Source organism: Dromiciops gliroides, chromosome 1, assembly GCF_019393635.1.
Source record: "Dromiciops gliroides isolate mDroGli1 chromosome 1, mDroGli1.pri, whole genome shotgun sequence".
NCBI lineage: Eukaryota > Metazoa > Chordata > Mammalia > Microbiotheria > Microbiotheriidae > Dromiciops > Dromiciops gliroides.
The window spans coordinates 747,485,723-747,512,608 of NC_057861.1; the positions used below are offsets into that span (position 1 = coordinate 747,485,723).

The 26,886-nt window shown below is 49.2% G+C and overlaps 1 protein-coding gene across 1 annotated transcript in view; it reads right to left on the reverse strand.

Moving 5' to 3' along the window:
- ITGA9 (integrin subunit alpha 9) overlaps positions 1-26,886 on the reverse strand; it is a 351,429-nt gene that overhangs the window by 293,409 nt on the left and 31,134 nt on the right. Inside the window, exons 4-8 of the mRNA XM_043975289.1 lie at positions 22,942-23,065; positions 13,319-13,386; positions 9,693-9,822; positions 6,535-6,620; positions 5,433-5,501 (exon numbers count right to left, since the gene is read on the reverse strand). Of these exons, the coding sequence (XP_043831224.1) occupies positions 5,433-5,501; positions 6,535-6,620; positions 9,693-9,822; positions 13,319-13,386; positions 22,942-23,065 (477 nt within the window). The remainder of the gene's footprint in view (positions 1-5,432; positions 5,502-6,534; positions 6,621-9,692; positions 9,823-13,318; positions 13,387-22,941; positions 23,066-26,886) is intronic.

The window sequence follows — 26,886 nt, forward strand, 5'->3', positions numbered from 1 at the left end:
TTTTGAAAAACTGAACACTAGCCCATACCTGGTCCTGTGGACCATCTTTCTCCACAATCTTTCTTTTTTTTTTGCGGGGCAATGAGGGTTAAGTGACTTGCCCAGGGTCACACAGCTAGTTAAGTGTCAAGTGTCTGAGGCCAGATTTGAACTCACGTCCTTCTGAATCCAGGGCCGGTGCTTATCCACTGTGCCACCTAGCTGCCCCTCTCCACAATCTTTCAAAAATAGCAGCAGCAGCTCAACATGCACATGTGGCCCTGCCACCACTCTAGTGCAGGCTCTCATCACCTCACACCTGGACAATTGCAACAGCCTTGGGAACAGGGGAGTATCTGCCTTCCTCAAGTCTCTCCCCACTCCACTCCATCCTCTGTTCAGCCTATGAAATGATTTTCCTAAAGTGTAGGTCTGACCATGTCACCCTGCCACTGTGAGAAATAATTATTAATGATCGATATCTTGGGGGACCCATTGATCTCCCCTTCTTTCTTAGTACTTTCTTACCGCACCCCACACCCACTCCAAGATCTAAGTTCTCCTTGAAAGAGTCAAAAAAAATTAAAATTAAATTTAAAAAAGAAAGTAAGAGTCATCTGGGTCAACAGGGTTTTAGCTGGAGACATATTTGTTTGTCTAGATAGGTGAAGGACTTTTCTGATGAGATTTGGCCTGCAGGAACCAGTTCTAGATGGGAACCATTGTGCCTCCTCCAACTTGGGTGGGATCTGGATTCTTTCTCTGATGTCATTCTTTTTTTTTCTTGGTGAGGCAATTGGGGTTAAGTGACTTGCCTAGGGTCATACAGCTAGTAAGCGTCAAGTGTCTGAGGCTGGATTTGAACTCGGGTCCTCCTGAATCCAGGGCTGGTGCTCTATCCACTGCGACACCTAGCTGCCCCTCTGATGTCATTCTTGCCAAGAGCTGAGTGACCTGAATCACTTATTCCCAGACTTTCATTAACACGCCTCCAAATCACGTCAACCAATTAGATTTGATTGCTATGTGGTGGCCCTTCTACAGTTAGAAGGGCATATAAACTGTGACCCTACCACCAATGGGGGTCTTTAGTCTGAGAGAGATGACCAATAGACTGTCCTTTTATTAATAACCTGGCAGACTCTTAATAAAATGATTCTATTACCCAGAAACTACGTCTCTCATATTTTAAATCATCACACTACTCAAGAAACTCTATTGGCTCCCTCTCACCTACAGGATCAAATACAAACTCCTCTGTTTGACTCTTTTGGAGGAGCAGGACAATAAGGGTTAAGTAACTTGCCCAAGGTCACACAGCTAGTAAGTGTCAAGCATCTAAGGCCAGATCTGAACTCAGGTCCTCCTGAATCCAGGGCCAGGGCTTCATCCACTTCACCACCTAGCTGCCCCCACTTCTGTTTGACTGGCCTGGCCCATGTACTCCGTGATGCAATGACACTGGCCTCTTTGCAGCTCCTCACACAAGTTCAGGACTTGTCCCTGGCTCTCCCCCACACCTGGAGTGCACTTCCTCTGCATCTTGGCCTCCCGGCTTCCCGGCTCCCCTCAAGTCTCAGCTAAAGTTCCCACCTTCTGCAAAGAGCTTTTACCATCCTCCATTTGCCAGTGTCTCACCAGAGGCACTAGAACTTCCAATTACCCCATGTTTCTACAGGGTCATACAGAGTTGCTTTTGCGTTGTCTTTCCCATTGGATTGTAAGCCCCCTGAGGTTATAAATCATAGTTTTCCCTGTCTTTGCACATGCTTCTTTCTAAGCACAGCAAGTGCACATAGTAGGTACTTAATAAACGCCTGCTGATAACTTGGCGCTCACTGCCCTTGGATGTTGGTGACTGGGATGCATTTCAAAAGCTCTCTGGGCATTGATGGTCAAGTTCATTTAAATTCCACAGACTCCAGTCCATCACTAAATCCAGGCCCAGGAAGGCTTGGGTACCAAGTGGCCCAGATTGCCCTCCTCATCTGGCACTGAAGCGGCCCCTACTCCTCTCTCTTGTCTTACTCAGTGAGGGCTCAGCAGAACTATAGAAATGAGTAGTAGAGGGAGAGGCCAAGGAGTCACTGGGCAGCTGCTCCCAACCATCTTTAGAGATTTCCGAAGAAGAGGCATCGCCTAGGTGAATCAGCCCTGGGTGGCCAAAGTGGGGTGGCAGAGGACAACACAACTAGCATTTGTCATGCAAGTGCTACAGGGAGAACACTGGACCTAGGGCGAAAATCATCGGATGGAGGAAAGGGTGTGGAGCAGAGAAGACCAGAGTTCAAACCCTGCCTCAGACACGGACAACCTCTGCAACCCTTGGCAAATCACTTACCCTTTCTCAGCCTCAGTTTCCCCATCTGTAAATGGGGGTAACAACAGCTTTGCCAACTTTAAATTGCTCTATGAATGTTTGTTATCAAAGGGCCAGTTCCTGCCCCAAAGGAGCTCATGGGCCCCTGAGGAACTGAGCTCATATGTACTGCTGCTACATAACGTGGTGTGATATCTAGGAAATTAGGAGATATGTAACGAAGGCCCTAACAGGACAGTGAAACAACCCCATTCTCTGGCTTGTCCCCAGGGGAACCATTTCTTTAGTCCCATTAGACTACTTAACTTCGCATCTCCCTAAGTGCACAATCAGAAATTCTAATAGGGGCGCTTCCTAGCTAAGTTCTGACGGGCAAATGCTTGGAAGGCTTGGTTAATTCAATAAAAGGCCTTCCACGAGACCAGAGATGGTCTCCCGGACACACATTGTTAGTCAGGGCACAAACTGCGCTCTGGTCTCCATCCCCAGGGAGGTGTGGTGCGGTCCAGTGGAAAGATCCCTCCCTGTGGAACTTTGTGCACGTCACTATGAGGATCAGTTTCTCTTCATTAGTCAGAAGGGCTTGGTTGTTTGGCCTCTGAGATCTGTCTCTAAATCTGTGATCCTGCGCAAGTATCGCAGATTAATCAGGGACAGAAGAAAAGGTAACATGTGGGAGATGGGAGGAGCCGATGTCCAATGATAGAGAAAAACCCAAAGAGCAAAGGCAGGCTAGGAATGCCAGCGCGGGGAAGGGAGGACGTCAGTCAACATCTAGTCCTGCTCAGGCCTGCGAGAGAATCCCCCAAACGACGGGTGCTCAGATAGCCCCTAACTAAAGACCTCCCTCAATGTGTCAGGAAACTCACTCCTCTCCAGGCAGCCCATTCTGCTCTGCAAAAGCCACAATTGTTGGGAAGTTTTTCTGAGAGTCAAGCCTACATCTGCCTCTCTGCAACTCTCCCCACTTCCCCCAGGAGGTCCTGGTTCTACTCTCCTTTGGCGGTCCAGCAGAACGTCGAAAATCCCTTCCCCACCAGTCAGCTTTTCAGAGACTCGATGACAGTTATCACTGCCCTCGGGAGTTTTCTCCAGGCTAAATATGATGAGGAGGAGAGGATGGAATGGATGGAAGAGAGACGGAAGAAAGACCCGGTCCAGAGCCCAAGTGAATTAAAAATAAATGGGGCTAGGGCAGCTAGGTGGTGCAGTGGATAAAGCACCGGCCCTGGGTTCAGGAGGACCTGAGTTCAAATCTGGCCTTAGACACTTACTAGCTGTGTGACCCTGGGCAAGTCACTTAACCCCCATTGCCCTGCTAAAATTAAACAAAACAAAACAAAACAAAACTATACTAACGGGGCAGCTAGGTGGTGCAGTAGATAGAGCATTGGCCCTGGAGCCAGGAGGACCTGAGTTCAAATCTGACCTCAGACACTTAACAATTACTAGCTGTGTGACCCTAGGCAACTCACTTAACCCCAGTTGCCTCCCCCAAAAAATAAATAAACAAACAAACAAACAAATAAATAAATAAATAAATGGGGGCAACAGCTCCACCAAAAAATGGGCAGAAAAGCTAAGATGCCTCTGACCTGTTTGCTTTGCCCAGCCGTGAGCATGTCAGAGAGCTGGCCATCATTGCTTCTTCTTGCCTGTACATCTGACCTGGAACCTAGCTCTTCTTAAGGGGAGATGCTGTTGATGACTACTTCAAAACCAAACCTCAACCACCTGCTCCCAGGGTCCTCCTCCATTTCCCCTTCAAGCCCCCCATGAATAATCTCCAGCCAAGGAGATGGGAGCAGACAGGAGGAAGAGGGAGGGAGAGGTGGAAGGCTGGCCAAGAGGCATTGGTTAGATTCCTGGCCCAAGAAAAAGAGGAAAATTTGGAAAATGACAAACTTGTCCACCTAAAGCCTCCTCCTCGTTCTGCCACAGCCTCCTTCTGCTTTCCAACCCAACGGCAGCTTAAAGAAAGGAGTTTGGGTCCATCCCACCAAGGGAATGGGAGCAGATCTGGGATGGTCACCTTCTACTGCACATGAAGAGAGGGGAGCCAAGAGACGATGCTGTTTCCATCTCCAAGGGCATTTTTTGGGACTCTCGGTTCACTTGGCTTTTGCCCCATCTAGTCTCTCTCTAGCATTTCCCTAGTGTTCTTGACTTGTGTAGGACTTCAGGTATTTGAGGTGGTCGGTCGATTCCAACCACAAGCCTATAGTAAGCTCCTACTGCATGCATTGCACTGTGTAAGCACTGGAATATAAAGAAAGGTAAAGCGATACCTGCCCTCCAAGAGCTTACAGTCTAATGGGGAAGAAAACATGCAAATAACTACGTAGGAACAAGCTATAGGGGGATCAACTGGAGATAACAGACAATCAATAGATATTTATTAAGCACCGAGAAAAGGCACTAGCATAACCTCATGCTTTATGAAAGACCTCACAAATCCATAGGCCATGTAAGTCCCTCCAACTTGTAAAAGGTTTCGTGTGCCCAAGAAATGTTATTGCATAGGCTCACAGACCTGGAAGGGAATCCAGGAGCCATCCACCCCTTCATTTTACATTTGAGGAAACTGAGGTCCAGGGAGGCTAACTGACTTGTCCAAGATCAGTAAGAGCTAATTCAAGCTCGGATTTTTTCCCCAATATACCACAAGTTTTCTAACTTTTAAAATTATTCAAAAGCACTTTTTAATGTCAGCATCCTAAGAGAAGCAACATTGTACGGTGGAGAAATCATCAGAGTTGGACTCAAAAAGGCCTGAATTCAAACCCCTCTTCAGGTACTTACTAGCTGTGTGGTCCTGGGCAAGTCACTTACCCTATGTCTGCCTCAGCTCCCTCATGTGTAAAATGCAGGGATGGGACTCAACAGCCTGAAAGTCCCTTCTGTGTCTAACTTTCTGACCTACAACCCCACTTGTCACAAGTCACTGCAACCAAGCAGCATTTGGGGGGGTGGGGCAATGAGAGTTAAGTGACTTGCCCAGAGTCACATAGCTAGTAAATGCCAAGTGTCTGAAGACGGATTTGAACTCAGGTCCTCCTGAATCCAGGGCCGGTGCTTTATCCACTGTGCCCCCTAGCTGCCCCCAACCAGCATTTCTTTATCCCCTACATACCTTTTTGCCAGATGCTTGAAAGATCTTAATTAAGGATCCCGATCTTCGGTCAGCTCTGAAAATGTAAACCTGAGAGGGAAATATAAAAAAAAACACAGAGTCAAGTTCAGTTTGGATCGTGACAGGAGATGTGAACCATCCAAAGGTCCAGGCTTAAGGACATCATAGCCAGCACACAGCCAGGCCCTCAGATACGACCTGACAGGGGCGGGTGCTGAGAATGAATGCTTTCATGCCTGCGTGATTTCTGGGGTCCACAGCATTTGAAGTTTGGCCACAAGATAAGAAGGATGGTACCAGAAAACTAGAGAGAGTTTGGGGCTATGGGCAAGTGGCCACATTTGTGATTGGGGGGACCCTGGAGAGTCCTCCTACGTGACACCTTTGGAGGTTGCCCCGTGGCGAGCATGCTCAGCTTCCACACCCCCAGAAATCTCTTTGTATTTTTCATGTGCAAATTTTACATGTTCCTGTGTATGTGTCATTTCCCACTCACCCAGAGGAGTCACTGATGCCCAAGAAGCATCAGCAAACAGTTGTTGAATGAATGAATGAATGAATAGTCCCATAAGTTAACTGGGCTCTCTGACTATGAAAACATGGCCACAACTCAGGAAAACAACCTCCAAATTATTCCCAGCCAGTCATCCAGCTTTATACGCAGACCTAAAAAACCAGGCAGCATGTTGCATCGGTCAGAGCATTAGATTTAGGGTCAAAGGACCCGGGTTCAAATTTTGTTGCTGCTACTTACTACCCACATGACCTTAAACAAATTACTAGGCTTCAGTTTCTCCAGCTGTAAATAAAGGATGTTGGACTAGAGAACCTCTCGGGTCCCACAGAGCTCTAAGTCCCGAATTCCAGAAGCCCGGCCAGTTTCCAAGAACAGAGACATGGCATTCTGCCCGGTGCGGGACTTAGGTCAGGCCCCCAGACCACACAAGAGTCATAAGGTCAGTCAGCACTGGAGTGACAGACCCAGTCAGGGTTTGTGGTCCACCCGCACAGCCAGGGAGGCCGCAGGGTCACCTCTGTGTCACCATGAGGCAAAAGAAATGGGCCAGATTGGAGACCTCCCCACTGCTCCCCGGGCCCCCACCTTTCCGATGCCTTCATCCTGAGGGGCTCCCCCTACCACTTCAGTGGAGGACGGCTGCACAAAATGACCTGCAGTCACCGCATATCCTGAAGGAGAGAAGGGGAAGGAGGAAAAATCAGACAAAATGTTTCCGAAGCAGCCCCTCATGCCCCTAATCTAAATCCCCAGCACCAAACCAAAGGTAACCAAGCAGCTGCTTTGCTAGGCTGAAATGCCAAAGATTCATGGAAGCAATCGACGAGAGTCCATCACAAGTGAGTGAGGACGCCAGGCAAAGTCAGAATGAGATCTGTGGCTTTAAACAAAGGCTCCAGGTGTGGAGCACAGACAGGTCTTGAGACATTCCCGAGAACAAGGCCCCAGCCTGTGAAGAAGCAGGGAATCACCCGTCTCTGGCTGCAGAATTTCATTCTTTCTATCAGTTTTCAGATAGGTCGGATATAGTTTCTAGCCCGTCTTAGAATTAGCTCGGCCAATTTTCATCAAATCCTAATTCCATCTGAAGGTTCACATCCATCACCCCCAATTTCTTTCTCCCTCTCACAAACTGGCCTATTTGTCCTTCTTCAACCAACCTCCCACCTCCATGCATTTGCCGCCTGGAATAGTCTCTAGGGCCTATTTATACCTGTTGGCTCCTCCATTAGATAGTAAGGTCCTTGAGGGTAAAGACCTTTTTACCTTAGCACAGGGCCTGGCACACTTAATACGAGTTTATTGAGTGACATTTACATATATTTGCATACAGGGTGATTTGCATGCATATTATTTCATTTGCATACTAGTGATTTACTTGCAAGTTCTTTCCCCTAGTAGAGTGAGGGCAAAAAATGGTTTCATTTTTGTCTTTGGATGTTGAGTGTGTGGCACATAGTAGGCATTAAATTAATGCTTGTGGAATTGAATTGGCTATTCTGAAAACAGTGAGCATGAGTGGACTGAGAATCAGCTGTACTTTGGGGTTATGTTTTCCCAGTCTTCTCTTGCAGATTTCTTTCAAAGGTCCTTTTGGACACAGGCATTAGCCACAACAATGAGGGATGACAGCAAGAACTTAGCTGATCTTCAGGAATCCTCTCTCTGTTGTTAAATTTATCTGAATGAACAAAGTATGAGTCACTCGGCCAAAAAAAATCCACTGTCAAGTGGTTGACCAGCTGGTGCCGAGCCCTTCCGGACGCGCTTAGACAACAGCCAGCCTCTGCTGCTGGGACCGTGCTTGAAGAAAAAGGCAGAGAAGAGTGGAATGGACGGACCCTGCCCAGAACTGACCGTTACAGGGCAGAGCTGAGAACAGATTTCTGCTTCTCCTTATCTACTCAAATCTTAGCATCAAACTGGTGACGGGTTTCCCCAATGGCCAAGCAAATAGCATCTGGGAAAGTGGGGCCCCCCTTCACTCCCCACCTTCTTCTAAGAAGAAATCTGAGGGGCTCCACACAAGACATGATAACCAGGCATGGCCAGGATGCCTGAAGGCTCTCTGCCCCAGCAGAGGAAACGCCCAGGCGGGCACACCCATTGGAGCAAGGACGTAAGCATCGGCCTTCACTGTTTTTCAAGGGAAATAATAAGTTTAAATGTTTGATCAAAACAGAGAAAATGTGCCCTCATCCCATGAAAAGCCACCTGCCATCCTCTTAAGGGCTGGGGCCACCTCTAATGAACTCGTCCTAAAGGGAGCTTTTTAATTCACTGCGAAAGATGATGAAAGAACAGAAGCCTGCAATCCCAGCCCCATCAGAAAAGACCAGCCATGTGTGTCCCTGCCTGCACGGACACTTTGCCCGTCATCATTCTTGAGTGGCACCTGCCGGGCCCTTTTCATTTAGGAAGATTAAAAGGTCTGGGAAAATAAGGGAAGTCCATGAGCAGCCCTAATTACAGCTTAGCGTGGGCTTGCTGTCCATCGGCTCGGCTTTTACCTCTTAGTGTGTCTATTTCCAACCAGCTTAAAGGGACACAAGCGCTTGGGCTCCCTTTGAAACCCAAATAGATGCCTGGTGGAAATGGGGAGGACACTACTGCCTTATTTTTAGCGGTGAACACTTGCTTCATTTGACCATAAATATCGACTGACCTAAGCCCAGCGCTCTGGCCGCCTAAGAGGTCCGCCCCTCCCATCACCCTCTTCCCACCCAGCTTCTTCCCTCTTCTCATCATGTCCCTCGCTGACCGCCTGGACTACTGCAAAGGCCTTCTAATGTTTCCCACCTCTACACTTCCCTTTCCAAGCCATTCTTCATACCACTCCCCAAATCATCTGTCTTATGCAGAAATCTGGATGCCCCACTACTCAACAACCTTCAATAGCTCCCTAATGCCTGTCCAAAAAAAAGCTCAAATTCCTTTGGATGTCATTTAAGGCCCTCCACGGCCTAGTGGCAACCTGTACTTTCTAGCCTGAGCTCATAACACATCGCTCTACACTGTCTATGCCCCGGTTAAATTCTGTGTCCCTTAAACACACCCTATACTCTGATGACTGTTGTCTTTGCTATCCCCTGGACTGGAATGTCCTCACTGCCCAACTCTGTCTGTTGAATTCCTATCCATCCTTCAAAGTCCATCTCAAAACCTGAGGAAAAGCCTTCTCTGACCTGCAGTCCCAGGCCTCATAGAGACCTTTGTCTTATCTCTCTCTGATGCACTTGGGTATAATCAGGTTCTCTGTTTCTGTAGCTTTTCCCTCTCCTACACTGTGCAAGCTCTACAAAGGCAGTGACCATTTCTTAACTAAGCTTGGTACTTGCCCCGTTCTGGTCTAGCAAAGAAGTCCTCTGCATAAAGAACATGCATTCATGAACAAATGCATGAACAACTGAATGAACGATCCCCGTCCACATACAATCCTATCCAATAAAAAAAGTATTACATGCCTCTGGTGAGTGCTAAGCAGGAAGATAAAACAGCGGCATCCTTGTGGACTTAGCCGGCTGTTCTCAGGGCCTTGGTTTACCCCTTTGGCCATCCTAGAGATGGAGTATTGGGCTAAGAGACCGAATGACTCTTCTTAAAGTTGACTTAGTGAAGGCATCGAGTTTTAAAGAGGCCTTGAAAAACCGTGACTGTGATTGGTGGAATGGAACTTTGAAAACTCTAGACCCATCTCCCCAGCAGTGCCCCTCATGAGCTCCCACCGAGGCTCGGCCACTCACCCAGGTACGTGTAGCGCCGGTTCGTGATAGCTTCATCATTCAGCTTGAAGTACATGTTGTCTGTGAGGTTCAGGACCTTGATGGTCCCTGCCCAGTAAAAAGAACCGGGGGCTCCCATCACGACCAGCTCCTGTCAATGAGAATCGCATGGGGAGAGAAAGAGAGAGAGAGTGAGAAGGAGAAGTGACAGGGGAGAGGGGGGAGGAGAGAGGGTCTGGTGGGAAATGACCAGACGGGATGGAGAGAGCCAAGCATGACCACCAGCACCTTCTTGAGGCCCATTCTCCAAAGACTGACCACAGAGCTTTGTCCTTTGCCCTTCCGAGGGACATCATGGAAGCCAGAGATCCAAAGGGGTCAGAGGGTATGGGCAATAGTGGTGAATTCACATGATTTAACAGTATCCTCGTGGGAAAGATTAAGGGATTTGCCTAGATTCCTCTGAGTCCCCTCGGAGGTCTAAATCCAGTCTCCCATGATCCTCCCTCTTTGGGACTCAGTTTCTTCCTCTTGATGACCTCCGAGGCCCTGCCAGCCCTTCCCTACTATGGGAGCAGGGTTAGAACCCCAAACTCTACCTCGTCAGAGGCCAGTTCCCAAAGTCACACAGGACAGGGCATGTCCCAGAGTACACGGGCCTGTGACATGGTGTCCTCAGAGAAGGGTCATCCACAGCCCGTACCTGCCAACGGCCATACTGAAGAGGAAGTGGAAAAGAGGCAAGAGCAGGAAGGAAGCGAGGCTTTGAGCGCCGTGCCCAGTGCTGGGGAGGGCGTGAGAAACTGAATGGGAGAGGGCGCTAGAGGAGCAGCAGGAGATCCACCGAGGCCAATTCAGGAAGGAGGGAACTGGGGGTCGTGCATATGAGACGGTCAGCCCGAGGGCCTGGAAGGGCCCTCTCTAGAAAGGAAACGACATGACGGATGGCCAGCACCTGCCTTCCCCTGCGGCTTCCTCCCACAGGCTCCCCAGCTGCAAAGGCTGGAGCATCCTAGCCTGGGCTCAAGCCCATGACCCGCGGGGCTTCAGTGATGGACAGGAGGAAGAGGACCCAGACCTTCAGGGTGTCAAGAAGGGCTTCTCCCTTCCAACCACTAGAGGATCACCAATCTGGTCTCCAAAAGACCGCCCTCATTGTACAAATGAGGAAACTGAGGCCCAGGGAGGTGAGGAGACTGAGGACCCTAGAATCAAACCTGAAAGATGGGGCTAAGGAGCTTTTCGCTGCAACAAACCTCCATGAACCTACTCCTTCTTCCACATGATCCCTCTTCTAAGAGGTGAAGAAAGCCGGTGTGATCTCCCTGAGCCTCTGCTTCTCAGACCCCACCACCCCCACCACCCCCCCCCACCCCTCACACGCGCACACACACACACACACACACACACACACACTCTGCTGTGGCTCCCTGTCACGCTTCCACACACACCATTCCCCACTTCCCAGGTTCCACCTCAGGCTCTGGGAGCAGTGATCAAATAGAAGATGCCCGAGGGCAGGACTAGCTTATTTTTGTCTTGGTATGTCCGGGGGCCCTTAGGCGTGCTGAATTAAACTACACATTGAGTTCGATGGATGTTTCTGTCAGGACCACTCCTGCGGGGTGGGGCGGTCCTCTGGCCTCACACCTGGTCACTGGAATTCTAAAGGAGCAATTGTTTCAAATGTATAAGGCCCCCACGCCCAGGGATGGGGAGAGAAAATAAATGCTTGTGAAATGAAAAAAGGAAAATGTGATTCTAAAACAAGACAGAAATGGGACCAAACAAGTTTGTCCTCAAGCAAAGCAAAGCCCCCAGAGGTTACCATGTCCCTTCTACTATTCATACCCTGAAAACTGACCATAACCTCAGTGACCAGCCTTCAGGCCAAGCATGGGAAAAGGATCCTCTGGTCACAGGCCGGTCTCAAGGGACGGCGCTGCCCTGATTACCAAGCTTAGCACCAGCAAGTGCCAGACTCTTGGTGGGGGCACCTAGCACCCCCACACACACCTCGAGGGAGAGCAGAGACAGCAGGATGCTGAAGGTGCAGGAGCTGGGGAGCTGCCCAGCTGACCCCCATTTATCCATGTTTCCTGCTCCATGTAAAACAGCTGAGGTCCGAAAGACAGGGAGGCAGCGAGTTCAAAGGCATCTCTGGAACAAGGGGAAGCACTAAGAGAGGGGAGGGCCTGGGAACCCGCAGCAGCTGCCAAGCCCACAGAGGCCAGGAAACAGCTGCCTCTGGCCAGGGCCATCCAGGGCCTCACCTCACAGCACCCCTGCCTGGCATGCCAGGCAGGCCTTCCCAATGCGAGGTCACCAAGCACGGGAAGAGGGGTTGCATTTGGTCTGGGGGCCCCAAGGAGGCCCCTGGGAGCATCGGGGGCCAGAGCCAGGAAGAGACCAGGGAGGACATCCTAACAGCCAGAGCTGTCCCTGAGGAGAATGGGGGGGGCCTGCCAAGTGCCGGGGGGGCTTCAAGGACGTGCTGGACAACCACCTCTAGCCTCTGATGCAGACCCAGATAGCGTTCTCCTGCCTACTTGAGCGGGTCTGCCTCTGGCGAACCGCCTTATCCATCTTCCTGAAACAATGCTTTCCAACACTTAGGCTCAAGAACCTGTCTCGGCTCCCCATTCCCAGCTGGACCACGTGCAACCCTCCCCTGCTGACGACTCATTGGGCTTCGGAGCCCTGGCCTCACCCAAAGAGGCCAGGAAAGAGAAATGCACTGAGAAGACTAGGGTGCCGAGGTGATCAGAGTGTATCTCACGATCAAATGGGAAAATAATGATCCCAGGGAGGCTTGAAGTTTGAAAAGAACTTTACAAATGTTTTCTCATTTAATCCTTGCTAAAAAAAAAAAATCCATGATTTTAAAGCCTTTTTTCTTTAAACACACATAGACATTCAACATACGTTTCTGTTCATGAAGAAACACATGACCAGAAGTAGGAATGGTTAACAGAATCCCGGAATATCAGCCTTGAAGCCCTCAGTCCTAGCCATACCTTCACAGGAAACCCAACAAGGGGTCACCACACCGAGCCTTGCAGAAAGGTCCCCACCCCCTTCTCGGACAGCCATTCCACAATGTGGACAGCACTCACTAACAAATCATCTGCAGTCACTTGCCATTTTCTCCCCTGCAGCCTCCACCCAGTGCCTAGTTCAGCCTTGGGAGGCCACACGGAATAAGCCCAAGCCTTCTGCCAGGTGACAGCCCCACTGCGACACTGAGCACCCCAGGGCAACCTAGCACTTTCCAAACCACCATGGAAGCCGGTACGACTCACTCCCACATCCTGGCTGCTCTCACAAGCAGGACAAGCAATGACCTATTCCAGTGTGGTCCAAAGGCTCAGGCTTAGAGTTGGGCATCAAATGCCCATTTCACAGGTGAGGAAATGGAGGCCCACTCATGTCAGAGATACCTAGATAGATCTAGAAAGAGGGTTAGAGGCCATGAAGCCCAACTCCCTCGTTTTACAAATCAGGAAACTGAGTCCCAGAGAGGTTCTTTTAGCCCAGCCTGAAACCCATAGGAGAGAAAAACAATGACCCAAGACACCACCACTACATGCACATGCTCGAGCACGCGAACACACACACACACACACACACACCATGACAATACTCACGCTAGTGAAGAAGCCTGCTATCCCAGCTTGGCACGAGCCATGCTCCTCCCCATATTTCTTCTTATACTCTAGATGGAAAAGAATGAGGAGAGAAAAACAGAGAGGTCAGTCTGTCAGCCATGTGTGGCTCAGCGCTGGCTGCTCTCGGCGTCTTTTCCAATGGCTGGTGAAGCCCTGAGCCACAGGCCAATAGAGGGAAATCACAGGCATCCAGCAGCCTTGGAAATGGGGATACATGTTCAAGGGTAACACAGTTCATGGGCATTATGGGGGACTATAATGTGCTTCATACACACTTCCCTTGGCTCTTCATGAGGGTCCTGAAAGGGCCTCGGACCGAGGAGCCACAAGAGGCCTGGGAGGCCAATGGTCCAACTCTCTCCTTGGATCTGAGTTTATGAGCAGACCTGGGTTCAAATCCAGCCCTGTTGCTTGTGACCAATGAGACCTTGGACAAGTCATTTCTCTTGTCCTTCTCTGTACAAATGAAAGGTTTAGACTGGATAGTTTCTGAAACCCCTTCCTTCTCTGATCCATGCAGTAGTGACAGATGAGGAAACTGAGTCTCAGAGGGGGTGAGTGACTGACCCAAGGTCACAACATCACTAGAAGAACCTCAAATCTCAGTCTTTTTTTGCAGGACAATGAGGGTTAAGTGACTTGCCCAGGGTCACACAGCTAGTAAGTGTCAAGTGTCTGAGGCCAGATTTGAACTCAGGTCCTCCTGAATCCAGGGCCGGTGCTTTATCCACTGCACCACCTTAGTCTTTTGATTCCAAGGGCAGCATTCTTTCAATCACTCTTTATAGCCTGACACAGGAGATTCTACTCCATTCTTCCCAGAGTTGAGCAGTCATAGGGTCATAAGACTGGAGAGCTGGAAAGGACCTTAGACTTAGCCAACTACTTCAACCCCTTCAGTTTACAGATGACGAAACTGAGGCCCAAAGAGGAATCAAAGAGGGGAAGGGAACAAGCAGAACAAGTCTAGCCCTCTCACAAGAGGGCCCTTCAGACCCTTGAAGACACCCTCCAAGTCTCTACACCCCGGGGCCTTCAGCTCACTTGGCTGTGTCCTCTTACCACCTGCTATACTCCCTCCCGCTTGTCAATGTCTTTCCCAAAACATGGCACCCAAAGAAGTGGGTGGTACACAGTAAATGCTTAATAAATGCTTAGGAACTGCCACCATCATTCTTAGCACTAGACCTCCCTTAATGATTCCCCCCCCCCAGAATAAAGAGCAGACTTTCTCGGATGCCATATCACACATCTCTGTGGGCATCTTAGCTCTCCTACTAGACTGCAAACTTCCTGGGGGTAGGGATTGTGTCTTACTTAATTTCGTATCCCCATCACTTAGCGTGGGGCCTAACGCATCACAAGCATCTATTTAACTAATATTTATGGAACCAAAGAACCTGATGCCAATTACAATTAGGCACAACCTGATTTCACAGGAGCCACAATTAAGGGGCTGGGAAATAAACAACAGATTTTAGCCGTCGCTCAGTTTTGTGGGACCTATAACTAAACCCCTAACCCCCACCCCTGGTGCTTAATAGATGCTTCTTGACCAACCACCACATGCATTAAGCCTTAATGCCACTGTGGTGCCTATTTGTGGTCGGGCTCTCTCCCACTAGATGCCAGATACCCTTTTATCTCTTCCCAGTAGCTACAATTCTTCATCATTATCTGGGTTTTCACTCTTCCTTCTTTCCCTTCTCCGGGCCTCGATAATGAGACCTTAGATCGTTGCCATGTTCCGCACCACTCATGGGTTGGGAAGGGAACAGAAAACAGCCCTCCCAGCATTAGCCACCTTTGTTTTTTAAAGTAGTTTAACATTTAACACAGCTCATCGCTATGGAAATAATGCTAACCTTTCCTCTGTCTTTCCAGAGACGGGGGCCTGTGGGGTTAGAACACTCTATTTTATTCTTTGATCTCAGTGTAGGGAATGGGGAGGATAGATTTGGAAATGATGATAGAAACATCAATAAAGCATGTAAAACCTTAGAGTAGTCAAAGACATACAATGGTACTAGGGGAAAGAGGTTTCGGCTTCCCAGTCACAAGCCTTTCTTCCCACCGGCCAAGGCCAGCCCTGGCCCCCAAAGAAGCCCACAGCCCTCTGCCCACAGGGGAGATGGGGCAGGAATGGGCAGAGCTACTCAGAAAGGTCCCTTCAGGGCCCACTGCACCCAGGTGTACAAAGCAGAGGGTTTGAGGAAGCTGAGGGGGCCAGGGCCCAAGTAACCTTTTCTACAGGCCAGGAAGTACCAGGGTGGAGGTGGAGGGAGAGGCGGGGTGCGGTCCCTGCTCTGCCAGGGAGGGCTTTTCCTCTACAAACAATAAGTGTGCCCCGCTCACCATCTCGATGACTCCCACTGCTGGGGAGGAGGGTGGGAGGTGCCCCCCCAGTGGGCAGCGGGCACTGGGGGAGAGGAAGCTCTTCGTAGGGAGGGGGACAGAGGGAAGGAGAAGAGGCAGGGGAAGGGAGGGGGAGGAACATTCAGTTTCCCTCCAGTCCCGGTGGGGGGACGGGGTGGTAGAGGGGACACAGCTCCTCTGCTAAGCTAGGAGAAGAATCTGACTTTGGGGGTGTCACTTCTCTCCCTGATTTCTGAGAACACACCTTTGAGACAGGAAAGGAAAAATGAACTCTGATGCAAACTCGGGAACTGGAAGTAGCAGCTGGCAGTGCTGCTCAGAGGCCCCGGGCCCAGAGCTGGGAGGGTCCCCGGGCCTCGGTGCATCCAGCCCCAGGTTGTGACAGGGGAGGAAAGTGAGGCCTAGGAAGGTGAGCTCACACAGGTGGGCAGCGAGGAGAAGTCACTATAGCAGTACTCATTATTACTGATACCTATTATATTGTTAATCATAATAGCAGCTAGGATTGTATACTGCTTTAAGGTCTGCAAAGCACTTTACATGTTCTCTCATTTGATACTCACACCCCATAAAGAATGGGCTGCTATTCCCCCCATTTTATGAAGGAAGAAATTGAGACTGACAGAGGTTAAGTGCCCATTCCAAGGGTACAGTGTCTGAGGCCAGATTTGAACTCAGGTCTTTCTGACTCTAAGTCCAGCACTCTATGGAAGAGTTGGTAGGGGGCAATGGTTGGGGAAGAACAGCTTGAAGATTCGGGATCTTTGGGTTCAAATCTTCCTCAGGCCAGGGCCCTCTGGTGATCATCAGACTGGATCTGCCCCATGGTCCAAACGCTGTCTTATTCATTTGGTTACTGCAATTGCTAATCCCCATTCTAGACAGAGTACAATTAGGAAGGGGAAAGTGTGGTTACCCAGCATTCATGTTATATAACTGAGAGGACACATACCAGGCAGGCCCAAACGATGCTTTCTAAGTCCAACAAAACCGGTCCAGTCCAGCCACGGCCCAGACAAATGGCTAGAGCCCCTCTCACCACCTTCATTCAGCCCTAATCATTTGTCTCTTTGGGCTTTATTTCATAGATCTGGGGGTTTAACTGTCATTACAATTGAAGAAATAGCCACCTCGATAGGGTTTTTTAAATATATTTTCATGGTTTCGTAATTTTAGTTTAACCAGGAAATAAAATAGCAGCAAGAAAAAAAAATAACTTTCCAACCTTAAAATATTTCTGAATTCACAATGAGAGTGGAAAATCCAAATCCATGATGAGTAATTGGAACTCCATAACCACTGGAAAGAGGCATTTTTAAAAAGTGGAAAAAGCTTTAAAGGGAACAAACTGACAGTAAGCCTCGAGATGCCGTGGGCTGGCTATGTCTGCAGGAGTCTGGGTACATGGCCATTCGACCTTCAGTCAAAGAGGCCAAAGCATCCACACTGGAAGGGAAAGTGGATGAAAAACCCATTGCCCCCATTGTAACAGCCAACTGCACAGGCAGCCCCTGGAGTTGGGCCAATCGCGTGGCTATTTGGTACAGCCATTGCACCTGGACAGGGAACTGCATTCCCCCAAACTGAAGGTTAGCTCCATGGGGACAGGTGCTGGTTATTTTAGTCTTGATCCACAAAGCAGGCTCTTAGCAAATGCTTGTGGATTAACTGATTGACCGACTGATTGATCCCTATGAGCCAGCCCTGTGATTTTTCCACACAGGTGAGTTTTCACTGTTTGAAGAACTACGAAGACCCAGACCCTCCGAACTCTGCTCCCAGATCTCATGGCTCCCAGAGTGGGCCTTGGCTTGTCAGAGCAGAATACAAGGGTCCCCCATATCCAAGGTCGTTTATGGGGTGCCTGGACCACGTGGTAAACTTCTTACAGCTAGGGCTGCTTTCATTCTCTGTCTTTGTACCCCTCCGCCCCCGCCCCCAGGGCCTACCCCAGCATCTGGTCCAAAAGAGGTGTCTAAGAAATGATTGCTGGTTGATTTATTGGCCCATTGATTAAAGGAACCATGAATGCTGTTCTCACCTCAGCCAAAACCCAGTAACGGAGAAATCAAAGTCTGATTGACTTTTTTTTCCAGAGTGCTGGGTCTGGAATCAGGAAGACCTGAGTGCAAATCTGGCCTCAACATGTGCTAGCTGTGTGACCCTGGATAAGTCACATAACCTCTGTCTGCCTGTAAAATGAAGGAGTTGGCCTCACTGTCCTCTAAGGTCAATGATCCCATGACTACCCTGAGGCCAAGTTTCCTCATCTACAGAGTAGAATATGGGGGTTTGTCTTTGTAACCCTGGTGCCTGGCACTGTGTGTGGCGCCTAGGAGACACTGAAGAAATGCTAGCTGATTAACTGATCACTGGGTGATGGGGATCAGAGGAGACCATGTACAGAAAGGGTTCCTGCCTCCGTGTCTTTGCACTGCTCAGTCTTCCCCCATTTCTGCCATACCCTCCACCTTCTTGGGGAAACCTCCCCATTGAATCTGCATCTATCTTGTAGGTGCCTCCTTATTTATATCTCATTTCCTCCATTAGACAGCAAGCTCTGCACAGTGCTCGGCACATAGTAGGTGCTGAATAAATGTTGACTGATTGATTAAAAAGCTCCTGGAGGGGGAGGCAGCTAGGTGGTGCAGTGGATAAAACACCGGCCCTGAATTCAGGAAGACCTGAGTTCAAATCCAGCCTCAGACATTTGACACTTGCGAGCTGTACAGCCCTAGGTAAGTCACTTAACCCCCATTGCCCCCCCCAAAAAAAAAGAAAAGAAAAAAAGAAAAAAGCTCCTGGAGGGCAGGGGCTACTTTTGCCTTTTTTCTGTATCCCCAGAACTCAGCACAGTGCCCCATGTAATAAATGCTTGTTGACTGACTAACTAACTGACTGACCTTAGCGATCTCTATCATTGGCAACTCTTATTATCACTGGTGCTTTTTGGGGTTCTCCTAAAGCAAAGTTAACCCTTGGACACTCTAAAAGCACCCCAAATTCCCATGCAAAGTCCCACAGAAGAGCAAGGTGGCACGGTGGACAGAATGCTGCACTTGGAGTCGGGAAGAAGTGAGTTCGAATCCTGCCTCAGACATTTCCAAGTTGTGTGGCCCTGACCAAGTCACTTAATCACTGTCTATGCTACTGCTAGCATCTCCCTCCCAGAGAACTGTAAGGACCAGAGGAGATGCTATTTGTCAAGCTCTCCAAAGCAGCCCCTTCTGGGGCTGGATCCATGGGACTTGTTGGTAATACAGGCAATGATGCTCTGCCCCCTTACACTCAGGGACATTTGTCGAGGAATACCCGCGTCAGCAGCGAGCAGACCTTGGTCCTCACCGGGTGCTCCCGGTCAAGCATGTCCAGACCGTGCCCTCAGAGCACCTGCCCAAGGCCTCCTGGCTGTGTCTTCAGAGCCCCCCCCTCCCACTACAGTAGCCCAGGGTCTCCGTGGGAGCCCCTGTTTCCTGCCTGGATCTCCACTGCTCCCTCCTCTTTGGGCCTCCGGGACTCAGTTTCCCCCTCGGTAAGATGAGGAGCTCGGGCTGAACGATCCCTTCCAAGCCTGGAGTTCTGGGATGCTCCATCCCCACAGTGTGGCCGATCCCCCCCACACCGCGGCTGCTTCTGGAACGGAGCCCCTCGCAGCCCCGCCCTTGGTTTCCTGCCTCCAAGAACTTCTCCACATTCACAGTAAACGCAGCTGTCTTTATGGTGCGGGCCGTGGTGATGGGCTTCTACCACAGAACAAGGACATGGGGATGCCACTGGCCACCACCCACGGGAGGCGAGAACCATCCGAGCTTCCCTGCAGCAAGACCCTCGCCTGTAAAACGAGCAGGTCCTTAGGAGGAAGCCACGATGCCTACACGTGGATGGTCAACATCTCGTCAATGGCCACGTTTTGGGGATTCTCCTTCCACGCCATCTCTCAAATCCAGCCCCTCCTCACACAGCCCTCGGACCCTCGACACCCCTTGCCTCGATTAATGCAACTGCTGCCTCATTGGGTTCCCGGCTTCCATCCCCTTCCTGGCTGCTGCTGCTGCTGCTCTCCATAGCTCTCAATGGCTCCCAGATTTTAGTCAATAATCATATCCAGGGAAACCAGGGGAGAGGAAGAGAGAGAGAGGGATGTGTTTGCTTTCTATCTTAGTTTCTTTCTTAGTCAGGGCTGTGGCTCCCTCTCCTAAGCAGATCATTCAACAGAAGCCCTAGAGGCACAGCAACATCCTGGAAAGAGTGAGGAATTTGGAGTTAGAGTATCCCGCTTCAAATCTCAGCTCCGCTACTTAATACTGTATGGCCTTGGGTGAGTCCCTTCCCTTCTCCTCATCTGTCAAGTAAAGGGGTCAGACCAGATGGCCTCAAAAGCCCCTGGATTCAACTAGATCCTTTTTCTGGCTTCCCTGAGGTGCAGGTGTCCTGCTTTTAGTGAGGTTTTCCTTTTTTTTTTTTTTTTTGGTGAAGCAATTGGGGTTAAGTGACTTGCCCAGAGTCACACAGCTGCTAAGTGTTAAGTGTCTGAGGCCGGATTTAAACTCAGGTCCTCCTGACTCCAGGGCCGGTGCTCTATCCACTGCACCACCTAGCTGCCCCTATGAGGTTTTCTTTTTAGTATAGTGGGTAGAGTGCTGGACTTTAAGTCAGGAAGGCCTGAGTTCCAATTCTGCCCCAGACACCTACTAGCTGTGTGACCCTGGGCAAACCACTTAACCACCTTCAGCCTCAATTTTCCTATCTGTAAGATGGGAGCAACAAAAGTACCTGTTCCACAGGGTTTTTAGCTAATTTATACAGATGTGTGCATGTACACATGCATGTGTGTATATGTGTGTATATGTGTGTGTATGTGTATGTATATGTATATGTATATAAGGCATTCTGCAAACTTAAAGAGCTGTGGTTATAAATGCTAAATGTTATTATTATAATTATTCAACTGTAATTGCCTTGAAATCAGGGATCCCATCTCCCCCTGAGTCCTAAATGACCCTTTCCACAGATTAATGTTGTCCAAGGATAATGATTCAGAAGTGAAAAGCCATGTGGCCAAGCAAGAAGGCCTGGGTCCAAAGCCCAGGTGGGATGCCGACTAGCTGGGGACCCCTGAGCGCCCCAGCTCCCTCATCTGTCCAATAAGGACTCTAAGAGCCTTTGAACCTAGGGAGGCTCCAATGAAGAGATGTGCAGCGCTCTCTGGGAGTGAGTGTAACTGAAGGGACCCCTTTGAAGCAGCTGTTTCAGTGGGGCTGGTTCATAGTCCTCCAACACCGCTAATGGTGCAGGGGGATGCTCTGGACAGCGAGTCGGCGCCTGCCATTTCTAGAGCGTTTTCTTTCACTCTTTGGAAACCGAGGCTTGGCCAGATCGGCTAAAGAGCAGTTAACTTCAACCCCTGTGATCAGTCCGCTCGCTTCTTTCCCAGCATACCTTCTCTAGGGTCGCAACCCCTCCACACAGGGGTGAGTTTCTTCTTTGGCACCCAATGAGGCTGCCCGAAGTTAACGAGCAGGCTCCCCCCGTGGGCCGCCGGCCTCTGGGCATCGGCTCGAAGCAGCCAGTTTCTAGCCATGTCTGTTTCAGGGATCACAAGGCCCCATGTTTCTCTATTCCAGCAACTCCTGACAAGCATCCTGCCTGGTGAGCCCCCAGGCACAAGGCACAGGAAGCCATATGACACGTGGGGCACTCAAAGGTCTCCCCCTCAGCAGCCTGAAAGACCCGGAAAACCCCAGGAAGGAAGAGCAGAGACCCAAGGGGAAGACAGAAGCCGCCTCTCTGGGGGGAGGCAAAGCAAGACTGCGCAGGGCTCTGTTAAAATGGCTCTAGGTCCCGAGGGACTATAAAGAAAATCAAGGGGGCAGCTAGATGGCGCAGTGGATAGAGCACCGGCCTTGGAGTCAGGAGGACCTGAGTTCAAATCTGACCTCAGACACTTAACACTTACTAGCTGTGTGACCCTGGGCATGTCACTTAACCCCAAATGCCTCACTAAAAAAAAAAAAAAGAAAAGAAAAAAGGAAAATCAACAGCTTCCCCTTCACGGCAGGAGAGAATTCTGGGCTAGGAAAAAAGGAAAACCACTGCTAAAAGGGCGTTCGAGGGGCTTGCATGCTCCTGGGCTGCTCTGGGCTAATGAAGCTACCGGCTTTCTGACCAACCCAAAATCTCAGCCTGGGGGCTCGAGGAGCCGCCCAATTCTCCCTGGTGACCAGGTCCTTCCAAAGGAGTCATGCAGACTCTCAGTGGCATGTGAACTCTTGCAGACCACCAGAAGACTCGGTAGCACCAGGTTTTTTGGAAGGGCAATGCAAGGGTTCAGAGGATTGTGATAAAGAGCTAGAAACCACCCTCAATTTACAGAGAAGGAAACTGAGGTCAGGGAGAACAAAGCCAGGATCTGAACTCAGCACCCTGCCATAGCTCTCGTCCCTGCCATGAAAGCCCACTCGGGATACGCGGGGTCTGCTGGAAGAGGAGGGAGGCTGAAGGGACGCTGGGGAAACAAGTGATTTTCCTTCCTCGGTTTACCGAGAGAGCTGGTGCTAAGCAGCCTCTCCGTGCAGGCACTGGGCCAAGCGTGTGCTCCTTTCTCTCCCACCAAGGCCACTGACTCAATGGGGGACCCTGGTTCCCTTCCTGTCTCTGGGCCTCAGCGTCAGAGGAGGTGATCTCTGGCCTCTGCCAGGACTGCCAGCCTACGCTGCTTCTGTGACCTCTGATCCACTGACCTTCTTGACATGCGACCTATTTATTACCCTGAGGATGACCTCGGCCCCTTATAAAGGCCCCCATGCAAGGACAGGCTTGCTGAAGAGGGGATGGGGAGGCATGCGTTTGGAAATGAAAGGTCCTATAAAAAAAAACATTAATGATTTTTCAAAATGAAAACAGGGACAAACATTACCTCTAAAAAAAGAGAGACCGGGCAGCTAGGTGGCGCAGTGGATAGAGCACCGGCCCTGGATTCAGGAGGACCTGAGTTCAAATCTGACCTCAGATACTTGACACTTACTAGCTGTGTGACCCTGGGCAAGTCACTTAACCCTTATTGCCCCACAATAAATAAATGAATGAATAAATAGATTAATTAATTATTTAATTTAATAAATAAATAAATAAAATAAAAAGAGAGACCACAGAGTTCTCCAAAGACCCCTGGGGAACAAGCATCATCAACACCAACCCAAGTGTGGGAAGTGAAGGCCGATCCTTACCTTCGTAGCAGGGGATCAGGGTCCGGCCTTTGGACTGGAGGTTGGCAGGGATGATATAGCAGAAGCCATGGGGAAGGATGTGATCCGTCTCATAGTAGATGTTTTTCCAGCGATGTGCACAGGCCTGTGGGGATGACAGTGACAAGGGCATTCAGAGCAGTCCACACCTGACCCACAGCCCACAGGGCATCAGGTATGACAGCGGGATATTCTGGGATGTTCTAAGATATTTAGCAGTTGGAGGTAATAAGAGACGGGGGAGCCCTCCAGGCCATCACCCCCCCCCCAACACACACACACACACACACACACGTGCACGGATATGTGTGCATGCACACACATACACGAGCCCAATTGGTCACCCTCTGAGATAGCCTTAAGCTGAGCACTGCCAGGACCCCACAGATGCCCAAGGTAAGAGATCTTTCTTCTAGCATTAGCTAACCTAAAGTCTCTTTCCAGGACACTGCAGGGCAATCAAAAACCAGTCAGCTACATCCACAAGACACCCTCAGGACCAGCAGATGTCCAGCCCCCCATGCAATGTCCCGGTGTGCAAGCCAAGCCCTCCTCCCACAGGGGAATGGGGGGAACCCACCCATTTTGGAGAGATTGTGCTCTCTTCAAGTATCAAATCAAGCCTATTTGATCAGTCAAAATAATCAAGGTTGGCTTATTAAACATTTCCCATATACATGTGCATTGGCCACACTGCATTATCCCTGGCTCACTGACAAAAGGTCTTACCCCTTCTCTAGAAATATGACTGACAGACAATAGAGATGTGGCATCACACAGAACTATCAGCTAATGGCAAAGAGGTAGTTTCATGAATGAAACATTAATTACTGTTATTTGAAATGATAGGAGGGACATAAGGTGTTGGAAACAGAGCAGGTCTGGGAGGCGAGAAGCCCTGAACCTCAGGTGTCCTTCCACCACCACCCCACCGAGTACTTGTGCATCTCAGTTCTGTTCTACACTGCAGCCTGCTTGGTCGGGGTGGTGTAGGGTATTGGTGCATGTCTATAGATCATTGCATCTGTATTCCAACGTTGGGAAAATTTCAGTACTGAAAGGATGTGTTTTGGCCCCCAAGAGAAGGCTGGGTGTCAGTAAAAGAATTCTGCAATCTACGTTCTTGCTCTTTGTCACCTCAGGGCCCCATTCCTATGAGAAGGGGTGTGCAGATAAATGTTTAACAAGCAGCTATGAGGGGCAGCTAGGTGGCACAGTGGATAGAGCACCGGCCCTGGATTCAGGAGGACCTGAGTTCAAATATGGCCTCAGACACTTGACACTTACTAGCTGTGTGACCCTGGGCAAGTCACTTAACCCCAATTGCCTCACAAAAAAAAACAAAAAAAAAACAAAAAAACAAGCAGCTATGATGCAGGGGTTCTGGGGGGCAGGGGGAATGTAAGCACAACACACTTTTAAGTTTAATCCGAATATTAGTATTTTCTCCATCACCCTCTGAAGTCTGAGCAATCAATCAAAATAATAAGTCAAGCCCCGATCTATAGCATATGTCCGTCTCAAAGGCATAGACGCCCACCCTGAAAAGTTACCAGTTGGCCCTCATAAGGCAGAGTAAGTTGGCTCCCACGTGGTCCCGGATATGAGGAATCCCCAAAAAGAAGAAATGACATCATCAAGGAGTTGTATGGCAGGAAGAGAAGTTGGGATGGTCACATGGCAAGAGGGGGGGGATGGAAAGGGGGACGGCCAGAGAGCTCCAGCACAGGAGGAGGACCCTTATGGGAACTTATGGGAAGACCCATGTAATTAACATAAGTCACACAGCACAGGCAGGCATATGCCCAGGTCACGATCTGAAGCGCTGGCATAAACTCCCTAATGACAGAGGCCTGTTTGCCTATTTGAATATTTTTGTTCTGTAATAAGAATAGCTCACATTGATGAGCAGAACCAGAAGAACCTTTTACACAGTATCATCAACATTATGTGTTGATCCACTGTGATAGACTAGATTCTTCTCACCAATACAATGGTACAAGAAAGTTCCAGGGAACTCATTATGGAAAAAGCTCTCCAAATCCATAAAAAAAAAAAAAAAGAACTGTGAAATATGGGGGCTGATTGAACCATACTATTTCTTTTGTTTTTGGTGCTGTTGTTTTTCTATTTTGAGGTTTTTCCTTATTGCTCAGATTCTTCTCTTATAGCATGACTGATGCAGAAATATGTTTAATGTTGTTATGTATATGTGTGTATATATGTGTATGTGTATATGTATATGTGTATGTATATATACATATATATATGTATATATACTATATCGGATTGCCTGCTGTCTGGGTGGGGAGGGAAGGGAGGGAGAGAGAAAATTTTGAAATATTTAATCTTATATAAACAAATGCTGAAAATTATCTCTACATGTAACTGGAAAATAATAAAATACTTTTTTTTGCAGGGCAATGAGGGTTAAGTGACTTGCCCAGGGTCACACAGCTAGTTAACTGTCAAGTGTCTGAGGCTGGATTTGAACTCAGGTCCTCCTGAATCCAAGGCAAGTGTTTTATCCACTGTGCCACCTAGCTGCCCAAATACTTTACAGGTGATACATATTAAAATAATATATGTAATCTCCTGTATGTATGCATGTGTATCTGCATATATGTTCATGCATATGCACTATAAAACATGCTTTTCACTCAAACCCTACAAGGTAAATCTTAATCTTATGGATAATGAAACTGGGGCTGAGAAGCTCAGTGCCTTGCCCAGGGTCACACAGTTACCAAGCACCTGAGCCAAAATCTGAACTCTGATCTTCCGGCCTCCTAGGCCAAGGCTCTAACCACTGGGTCCACTGGCCTCTACTTGTAGTTATACCTATTTCTCTCCCATTAGAAGGTAAGCTCTTTGAGGGCAGACATTGCCTCCTTTTCTGCACCTGTATCCCTGTGCCTGGCCCGTGGAAGGCATTTCATCAGTGCTGGGTGCCTCAGATTAAAGCAGGAAAGCCAGCCTGGATACCTTCTCAGAGACCACAGCTCTATTCAGCTGGGCTATGCAGTCCAATAATCTCCTTACCCTTTCATAACCTCTGACATTCACATGGTTGTTTTGATAGGATAAAACAGGGCATTGTTGTCCCTCGTATTGTAAACAGCCTTCCTTCCTCCCATTCTGATTGTTTGGTGCTAAAATAGCCCGCTTATCAAAGAGCTGAAAACACTGTGAAGATCGATGGGAACTGTAAAAATACAGCCGTTCGTTCCTGTTATGTGAGCAAAGTCACACGTCTTCTGTCCGGTCCCATCTTGATAACTTGTAAACTTTTGGCACCAGGACTGAATTCTCAAGTAAATCAATTATCTCATAGTGTGTGGGCACAGTGAAGAGGAGACCTTGGTCACTGGAGCCTAGAGCGCTTTATCATCCTGTCTCGAAGCTGTCCATAGACCGAGGATGCTGAGAACGGCCACCTGACAAACAGCTGTACATTTGGAGACTCACAAGAAGGAAGCCACTGCCCTTAATTACTCATTTCTTTTAGCAAATACTGTGCTTACCACAGCTAGGTATTGGGCAGCTGGGTGGTGCAGTGGATAACACACCAGGTCGGGAGATTCAAATCTGGCTTCAGACACTTACTAGCTGTGTGACCCTGGGCAAGTCACTTCACCCTGTCTGCCTCAGTTGCCTCATCTGGAAAATGAGCTGGAGAAGAAAGTGGCAAACCACTCTGGTGTCTTTGCCAAGAAAACCCTGACTGGGGTCAGGAAGAGTCAAACATGACTAAGAAATGACTAAACACCAAGTGCTCCCCAATCAGATTTTTTAAAATTTCAAATACCATGAGCAATTTATTTCAGAAATGACAGATAAGAATTGGGGAAACAGGCAAGATTCCCACGTCCAATCCTAACGTTAAGATGACCTCCAGCCCCTACCATAAGGTCAGTCCCCAGAGTC